Source organism: Mangifera indica, chromosome 8 (genome assembly GCF_011075055.1).
Source record: "Mangifera indica cultivar Alphonso chromosome 8, CATAS_Mindica_2.1, whole genome shotgun sequence".
Classification (NCBI taxonomy): domain Eukaryota; kingdom Viridiplantae; phylum Streptophyta; class Magnoliopsida; order Sapindales; family Anacardiaceae; genus Mangifera; species Mangifera indica.
This window is the reverse complement of record NC_058144.1, coordinates 13,418,649-13,428,729: the sequence shown is the minus strand read 5'-3', so window position 1 is coordinate 13,428,729 and position 10,081 is coordinate 13,418,649. Positions and strand designations below refer to the sequence as shown.

General features: G+C 32.2%; 2 protein-coding genes across 2 annotated transcripts; both read right to left on the bottom strand.

Moving 5' to 3' along the window:
- Positions 1–5,904: 5,904 nt before the first annotated feature.
- On the bottom strand, positions 5,905–6,639 carry LOC123222328 (mavicyanin-like). Its single transcript, XM_044645025.1, has 2 exons — positions 6,441–6,639; positions 5,905–6,328 (listed from the first exon to the last, which is right to left on the bottom strand). The coding sequence occupies exons 1-2, from the start codon at positions 6,592–6,594 to the stop codon at positions 6,108–6,110; spliced, it is 375 nt and encodes a 124-aa protein (XP_044500960.1). The 5' UTR covers positions 6,595–6,639; the 3' UTR covers positions 5,905–6,107.
- Positions 6,640–8,382: 1,743 nt separating this feature from the next.
- On the bottom strand, positions 8,383–9,668 carry LOC123224427 (early nodulin-like protein 2). Its single transcript, XM_044648081.1, has 2 exons — positions 9,438–9,668; positions 8,383–9,350 (listed from the first exon to the last, which is right to left on the bottom strand). The coding sequence occupies exons 1-2, from the start codon at positions 9,592–9,594 to the stop codon at positions 8,563–8,565; spliced, it is 945 nt and encodes a 314-aa protein (XP_044504016.1). The 5' UTR covers positions 9,595–9,668; the 3' UTR covers positions 8,383–8,562.
- Between the last annotated feature and the right edge of the window lie 413 nt (positions 9,669–10,081).

Sequence of the window (10,081 nt, the reverse complement as noted above, 5' to 3'; positions counted from 1 at the left end):
ATCTACATAAGAGAGATAGTAAAACTTCATGAAGTGCCAAGAAGGATCATGTCAGACAGGGATACACGACTTGTTTTAGCTTTCTTGTAAAGTCTACAAAAGGCATTAGGTACCTGGTTATCTCTCAGTACGACATATCACCCTTAATCAGATGGTCAAACGGAAAGGGTCAATCAAATAATTGAGGATATGTTAAGGGCATGTTGTCTAGATCATGGGATGAGTTAAACTGATGTTTTGCTTTTGATGGAGTTCGCCTAAAATAAAAACTACCAAACAATTATTCAGATTGCCTAGTACGAGGCCCTTTATGGGAGGAAATATTAATCATCATTGCATTGGAACGGGATTGGAGAGAGAGATGAATTGACTAGTGTTTTAGGGCCTAAGATGACCCAAAAAATGATTGATCAGGTGAGATTGATTTGGAAAAAGGATGAAACAGGCCTAAGATCGACAAAAGAGCTATGCTGATCAGAAGAGACGTGACTTGGAGTTTAAGATTAATGAGTATGTGTTTGTCAAGGTTGCTCCTTATCGACATGTCATGAGATTCAATAGAAAAGGGAAGTTAGCACCGCGTTATATTGGGCCGTACAAAATCATTGAGAAGATTGGTAAGGTGGCATATCGATTGGCATTGCCAATAAGCATGAGACGTATTCATAATATGTTTAATGTATCATTGTTGCGTAAATGTCTTAGCGACCCATCCTAAGTGGTTAGAATCTAAGATGTTAAGCTAAAAGACAATTTAGTATAGATGGAGTGTCTTGCATGAATAGTGGATCAGCAGATTAAGATACTTAGGTATCAGCAAATTCCTTTGGTCAAGGTTCAAGGGCAAAATCACTAGGTAGAAGAGGCTACTTGGGAGATAAAAGAGGATATAAGGTAAAGATTTCCTCAGTTATTTGAGTAAATTTCAAGGTTAAAATTCTTTTTAAGGGGAGAGAAATATAATATTCTTAAATTAATAAAAAGGAAATTTGGTCATTTAGTTAAATATTTGAATAATTATATATGTATATATATATAAGCCTTATGTTTAGGTAAAAGGTTTTATATAGGAAATGCAGATCCTATTTCCCACCAATTGTGCACAGGCGTAACGCTTTTTACCTTCAATTTATGTTTGGCTGAGTAACACTTGCTGGACATAACTCTCTTGGAATGCGTTTTGGAGGGACAATGGCATAAAAGAAAAGAGGCAGTTTTCTAAAGCTTATTTGCTTGATTTTCTTGTTTGTTTCCTTTGCATAAAGAAAAGAATTATCTTCTCCATTACATAATTGTTATATTGCCAACAACCTTTTCTTACGTAGCAAAAAAGAAAGAAGAACCTTTCGTTCGCTAGTTAGAGAAGAAGGTTATCAAGGAGACTACTGCCATATAAAGACAAACGTGATCACTGAAAAAGAGGTAGGCTTTTGATCCACCTTTCCTTGTTGCATCTGTGTATTGTAAAATTAGTTGATATTTGCTACACACACGTACACACACACACATGTATATTTATATATAAATATTTCCAGAGGTTTGATTATTATGATCGTGTATGTATATGTGTGTGTGTATATATATATATATACACAAATGCATATGTGAATTCGAAATCAATTAAGCAGCAATGATAGATTGCAATATAATGGTTGAAATAATCTTTGTATGAATTTATAAAGTATGATTCGGTGCTTAGGCATGTAAAGAAAGAAAATCTGAAAAAGATTTTCAGAAAGATGAAAACAAAGGCGTCTAATTATTACTTTCCTACACTTATAGTTTTGTGATATTGATTTTTATATTGCTATGTGTGTATATGCATTTTCTGATGATCATATGTACTATATGGCTATGTGGAGATATTTCTAAAGGATTAAAATTATATAGGTGCTAGTGTTTGGTTTTATATGTATGCCTGAATATACATACATACATACATACATACATACATATATATATATACATACATACATACATACATACATACATATATATATGTATGTATGTATGTATTCTATGAAGTATGGAAATGTATACCATTATGATGATGATCGACGATTATAGACATCAAGAGGCTAGGATTTTGTGTTGGGCTCTTTGCTGGGTCTCCGTTAATGTCACCAAGGGCTAGGCTTGCTGCAAACGCCAGATGCATAGCACATTTAGGTGAATATTTCATTATTGACATTTAACACACACGTAGGACGTGTAGCACATCCAGTTACATTCTCGCTGTCACCGTGCTGTGCACTCGTTGGAGGGGTTATGCACACATCAAACGTGTGATAAGGATGTCAGAGGAGAGATTCACACACCAGGCAGAATATAATCTCCAAGAATTGGAGTATTTTGGGCAAGACGAAATTTTTGGGTGGAAATTAAAGTCTGCACAGCATGCCAGCCTTGCATTTAGACTGGTATGCCATATGCACGCCCACAGGAACTAAGGTGCACCTGCACTATTTAAATTGCATTTGTATGGCTTGGGATGCCATGTGCATAACCACACATGTTGTGGTGCACCTGCACCAAATAAAATACACTCTAATAACTTACAATGCATCCATTTCAAGTTTTTCATGTTTGAGTTGAATCTTAGGAAGACAATGTTGGCACTACTCATAAAATGTGGGAATTGATTTAGTGCCTATGAGAGTTCGTAAAGGGACTGTATTTGAAAACATAGCTCTAATTACAAGTGTAGGTCATTATGAGTCGTATTAGAGGCTAGTTGATAAAATGTCCTAGTCTTGAGTATGTTTAAATCGATTGATGAGATGTCCCAGTTCCAAACAAATTGAGAATGGAATTAATTTGATATATGATGTTAACATGAGCGACACATGAGATAGGTGTTCGAATTTGATGAAAATAGACATACAATATATCTAAAATAGATGCCTCTAATATGATAGTGTAAGAGGCACCTGAGACGGGTTTCTAGTCAGGTACGTCCAAGATTCGTGTGACTGTGAGACTCTGTCTAGAATATTCATAAGGAATATCAAAATTATTAAAAAGACCTACTAAGTTTTTCAACTTATATATTTATTTTGGGGTGTTGCAGGTAGAAAAAACAACAGGGCAGACGGAGAGGCGAGTGGATTAGCACGTTGAACTACGCTTTTGGCTACAATTATTTTATTTTTATTCTGTTTATTTTTATAATAATTTACTTTATGAAATTCATGCATTCCAAAACTATCAGTTTATTTATAATCACTAAATTTTACTTTGGAACAATTTGACACTTTCATTGTTTTCCAATAAATATTATGTGATGATTTCTCATGAGTATCAAATTGTATTTTATGGTTATTATTATCATCTCTTTACAAAAAAAAAAATTACTGTTAAAGGGTCCATTTCCGAAATAGGATGTTACAACATCTCATCTAATCTTTTTGTGCCTATCTTGAATTTTTCTAAAACTCGTTTGAGTTATTCACTTTTTAAAGCAATACATCAGTTTCACTTCTTAGCTTTTCTAACTCATTTGATGCTAAAATCTTTTCATTTTTAACTAATTCAAGTTCTTCATTGATTTTAGCATACTCGCTTCTAAGAATTTCGTGTTCATTCTTAATGTATGTCAACTGCCTTCTCAAAGATTTATTTTTAGCATACATACATTTATATTTATCCATTAAATAATTAAATGCTTCTTGCAATTCATTAAAAGAGTAAGAGTTAGAGTTATTACTCTCTTCCTTCAATTTGCTCATTGCCATGACACATAGATTAACTTTTTCATGCTCCGGCCCACTTTCATCACTTGAAATGTCACTCTCACTCCAAGTAGTGTAAGCGCCTTCTCTTTGAGCTTATTTTCCTTCCTCTTTTTCATGAGTTAAGAACACTCTTTTCGGATGTGACTGAGCTTCTTGCATTTATAGCATATCACTTCATCGTCATTATCCTCCTTGTATTTTGATTTGGAGAAGTTCTTGCCTTTGCTTCTTGAAAGGAATTTGTTGAATTTCCTTGTAAGAAGACTTACATCTTCCTCATTCATTGAAGAATCATCACCACATTTTTCTATTCTCAAGGCAATGTTCTTCTTAGGCTTAGTCAATAGACTTCCAATAAGTTCATCTGTGCCTATTTTACTCAAGTCTTTTGATTCCTCAATGATAGTCCTTTTCATACTCCATGATTCCAACAATGATCAAAGAATCTTTTTCATTATCTTAATGGTCTCAAACGACTTTTCAATTCCTTTAAGGCCATATACCAAGTTTGAGAAACTCTTGTACATGTCGATTATATTTTCTTCCAACTTTATTTCGAACAACTCGTATTCTCGAAAGAGAAGCTCAATTTTGGACTTTTTCACTTGGCTTGTATATTCATAAGTAGTTTGAAGGATGATCCATATCTTTTTAGCTAAATCACATGAGGAAACACGATTAAATTTGGTTGAGTCTAATGCACAAAATAACATATTCATAACCCTTACATTTAAACTCATTAATTTTTTATCTTCCTTATTAAAATCTTCTTCATTTTTAGGAAAGTTTGCTCTAGATTCCCTAGGCACAAAGTTGCAATTTTCAATTATTTTTCATAACTTATAATCTACGGAATTAATGTGAAATTTCATCCTAATTTTCTATTGAGTGTAGTTTGATCCATAAAATAATATTGGTCTTGTAATACTATATCCTTCACCAAAAACCGAGGTAGATGTTAAGCTCTTTTAAATGATCTCAAACTTTAAAAATTGTTAGATTTTATAACCTAAAGTCCAAACTCTAATACCAATTGAAAAACCTCAAATGGCTAATAACCGTAGAGAGGGGTGAGTAAGATTATTTAAAAACTTTAAGCCAAATAAAAGCGTTTAGACAAAATGTGCAATTAAACACAATCACTCAATTGATTCAACAATATTCACAATCAATTAAGCAAAAACAATACTCAATAACTTATCAAATCATTCAACACTTAAATAAAGTATAAGTAAAAAGAGAGGGATAAAAATGTTCATGAGTTTATAGTGGTTCGAAGCTTTCTCTTTCAAGCCTCCTATGCCTACTTCTTCAAGGAATTCGCTTGAAGTTTCACTCAAAAGGATACTGTCTATTTACAATAGTTCTCTAGGATTGTACCCACATACACTAGTTATCTGGGATTGCGCCCACAAAAATAGTTTATCCGAGATTTCGCCCATAAGAGTTTGATTACAAAAAATTTAGATGTAATTGCCTTTACAAAGGCTGATACAAAGAATAAGTGCAAGATATCTCTCAATGATATGAATTGTAAGCTTTTGAAGAGAATTTTGGAAAAGAAAAGAGCATAAGATTTTACATTAGTATTCTCTAACCTATTCCCCATCAAACAGTTTTCAATTTATAGTCTTGGATAGTTGAAATGACTCAAATGACCATTGGTTGGGATAAAGTATCTATTAAGTTTCGATAATGATGTTTTGACATTGAAAACACGATAAGATGAGTATCCTATTTTGAGGGACGAGTGTCTTCTTACATATTTTGACTTTGGTGGCTTTGAATCTTATGTCCAACAATCAAATTTTTGAAATACGCCACTTAAGGGATAGACGCCCCTTTTTTTAGGACAAACATCTTGCCTTATACCTTCAAAATTTCAAAATACTTCAAATGTGAAAGGATGAGCGTCCCATGAAAGTGGTCGGATGTCCCAATCATAAGGATGAGCATTCTAGTCATGGGGATGAGTGTCCCTATTCATTTGGCAAAAATTCTCGAAAGCTCTAGATTTGCAAGAACAAGCATGGGACGAGCAAAGGAACCGACGTCCTACATTTAGGGATGGGCATCCCGTATTTTAAAAGTTGAAAAGATAAATTTCATTTATCTTTTAAACATAAGAATTTTATGTTATGTCATGGACTTAATTAACCCATTAAATATTAATTAACAACTTTAAACTTAGTTTTGATATAATTAAAATACATAAGAGTTCAACAAAATCGAATCTAATCCACATTATATATTATTAAAAAATAACCTCCTTTTATCAATGAGAAGATTGCCAAATGATCACAACAAAAACCCTCTTATGATTCACGTAAATATAGTGTTAGGACGCGTTGATGTTGTTGTTGATTCCTTCAATTAGGGTATTGGTGGAGCGTTATTAACCTTAATGCTCAACTTTAGTCCATCATTGCAGTGGTTGGAAGCAGTGGTGATGAAGAAATAGTAGCCGGCTCTTTTCAACAGGATCTTGTCAGAGCCGCTCCGGTAGATGCCAATTGGCTTTTCTTTGTTGCATTGTTGGAAGTCTTCCTCACTCACTTCCATCACATCGTCCTTGCTCGGCTGGTACTCAAAATCTGCATAACCCTTGATTAATTAAGGCTTGCACAGCAATGTTTTTTAATAAAAGCGCTTGAAAAAAAAAAAAAATAGAAAGAATGAAGATGGATCAAGCGTATGATCCATTACGTAGAATGTCTCCAATGAAGAACGTTTTATCGGAGGCCCATTGGCTGCAATTGATGGGAGCTTCGATTGTCCATCCGTTGTTATCACCGACTTTGTACTCCATTGCCATGGCTACACCACAACCAAAAGCTAAGAGCATTATCAGTAAACTCATGGAATTCTTCCTTCTTTAAAATCTTGTGGTTTTCTTTTCTTTTCTTTTTTTTTTTAAAGCACAATAGTGAGGTCAACTATCATGGTATTTTATAGTGAATTTGTGAGGCCTATCATAATTATAGGAAACTGTACCTCATTTCTAAGCCACATACATTAACAAGGATTTGGTCCTATAATTAATTCAACAATTTCTTTGTGATTCAATAAATCCAGACCAACATAACACGTAGTTGAAATAGTCCATATATTCATTGTATTATTATTTTTTATTTTCTCTAAATATTTTTTAGAATATTTTCATTTAGATGTCAATTTCAATTAGCTAATTAAAGGTAAAAGAAAATATGTTTTTGCAACTCTTTTCCATCACCATTAAGGTATATTTGGTGTGCGATATTGTATAGTACCGTATAAGGTATATTGTATTATACATATAATATTAGAAAATAAATAGTAGGATGGCTGGTTCATTATTGTATTACATTAATTTATTAAGTTTTCCAATTAAAATTTTAACAACTATTCATTGAAATTTAAAAATTCTTTTGAAATATTAATCCTTTTTACTGTTAACTGAGTTTATATTAGCTATTATAAGACCATAAAAAATAAAATTAATGAAAGAAATTATTGTTTAACACTAAGAATATTTAAGAAAAATAAAAAAATTAATGTTATTTTTAATTAATAATTATCTAAATATTTTAAAGTAATTAGTTAGCTTATGATTTTTTAAAGGAAATGAAATAAGACATATATCCCTTAACCCACCCTCTTGCTTTAAAGTTACACTAGACAAAAACTTAGGTTTGACATTTTTTAACATGACATGTTAACTTAATATGACATAATATAAAAAATATCGAGTTAGAATTAACTTGAATATTAAATTAGATAGTGTTAAAGTTTACACAAAAGTAACCCAATACAAAATGAATTGACTTGAATATTTCAAAAAAAAATGTTATCTTAATAAAATTTATTAGGGATAAATTATTGAAATGTTAAAAAACAATATCAACAATTGAAATTTTTATAGATTGCATAGAGTTATATTTATATATAATATTGTTATTTATTTTTATTTAAATATTTTATTTTATTATTAAGTAGTAAAAATTTAATTTAATTAATCATATTATAGACGAATTTTAAAGGTTTTACTCATATTATAATTACATATTATATTTTTATAGTAAGAATTTGAAATATTTATATATTGCATATAATTGTATCTTTATATAATTATAATTACTTATATTATTTTTTATTTTTATTTAAATATTTCATTTTATTATTAAGCGATAAGAATTTGATTTGATTAGTCAAATTATTTATGTGTTTTAAAAGTTTTAGTATGTAAATTTTTTTATCATTTGTCAATAAGACAAAATGTTATATTATGTATTTTATTAATAATAGGTTGGGCTAATTTAATAAAAAAATTAATATGATACAAATACTTTTGAAAGTAAAAATAAGAGATAACTTCAGATTAATTTAAGTTAGAGCGGATTAACTCAAACGTTAAAAATGTTGGGTTATAATTAAAAAATTTTGACACAATTTTAAATCAAATCGGATTAAAGTTAAAAATCTTTGATATGAAACTTCAAACTAACACGATACAAATATGAGCTGATGACAAGATCTGCGAGAAAAGCTAAAAGAGGGTCCATATTTCATTTTTAAGAATTGTTCATATACCAGCACTTAGGCGGAAAATTATTGTTATAAGGTTAAATTTTGTAAAAGAAATTTGAAACAACAATTTACACCCCGTTGTCAAAATTTCGATTATTATTAATAATATATTTAAGTAAATCCCATCAGATGTTATCGCAGATGGATATATTGCGGCTCTGATTCAGTTTGTCTTCCAATTCTTTTATTTTGGGGTTGGGGCATTATATTATCATAAGGAGGCAAAATTAAGCCTTGAAAGATCGGGTGCCACGTCCATTGGCTAATTTTGTTGATTGGGATCATCCTCTCTGGCATCTGGCGTTCCTATTATTGAATTTGGATCGCTAGGATCTTCCTCATCAGGTGTTTGTCCGGCATTAGGTGCTCCCATTTCTAAATTTACACCACTAGGATCATTCTCATTAGGTGCTCCCATTGGTAAATTTACATGGCTAGGGTTAGTCTCAGGTGCTTCTCCGACATTGGGCGCTCCCATCTGTAGATTTACATTGCTAGGGTTAACCTCAGGTGCTTCTTCGGTATTAGGTGGTCCCATTTGAAAATTTACTTCATTAGGATTAGTCTCAGGTGCTCCTCCACCATTAAACGCGCCCATTTGCAAATTTACATCGCTAGGATTAGCCTCAGTTACTCCTCCAGCATTAGACGCTCCCGTTTGCAAAGTTACATCGCTAGGATTAGCCTCAGGTGCTTCTCCCACATTAGACACTCCCATTTGTAAATTTACATCGTTAGAATTAGCTTCAGGTGTTTCTCCCGCAACAGGCGCTGACGCTAGTGAATTTTCCTCGCTAGTATCAGCGTCTGGGTTCTTGGTATCTTTCTCAAAATTCTGTCCAGGCTTGTAAGTAACCCTAACCATCAACTTCATTCCGGCTTCGCAGTGGCCGGGAGTACCGCAAATGAAGAAATGGTGGCCGGTCCTCCTCAACTCGATCTTATCAGCGCCAGTGCGGTGGACGGCAATTGGGTTTCGTGCTTTACATTGCATAAAGTTTTTCGCAGTCACTTCCGTCACATCATGCATGGGTAAGTGGTACTGGAAAACTACACAAAATCAAGGAATTGTTCAGCAAAAGTAGAAATATACTTTGACAAGAAGACTTAACGGATATTATAACATAAATTACTTACATAGAGTGTCACCAACATAGAAAGTTTTGTCAGAAGCCCATTGATAGTAATCAACGGGAATTTGGCGAGTCCATCCAGGTTCATCACCGACCTTGTACTCGGCTGCTGTGGCGACTCCACAACCAAGAGCCAAGAAGAAAATCACAAAAAGACGCATGGATTTAATCTTTGGTTTCAAAGCACAAGATGTGATTGTGAAGAGATTATTCAATTCTAAATTTATCAAATGAATAAAAGAATTGGATGGGAGTGATTTGAATGAGAGGCTGTTTATATATAAATAATTGAAGACCCGGATTTAAGTTGCATGGCTCACAGTGAGTATCGGAAAATATTTTTTATTTATTTGTTCTTGGTAATTAACATTAGAATTCATCCATGTAATTCTCAACTAAAGAAAGGAATAGCACCGTTTGTTGTTTGACTTTAAGCTAATCAGGGCTGATTAATTAATTAATAATTACAATTCAATTCTCATTATTTCTCAAGTATTCAATATGTAATTCATTTAATTATCGCTTAAATTTAAAATTATTAACCAATTTCCTGTGGTCATAAGTATTATTTCCAGAGCAATTATTAAGACCCCTGAATTGAAAATTATTATTATTTTTTTTTTATGTTTTAAGTAATACTATGTGTAT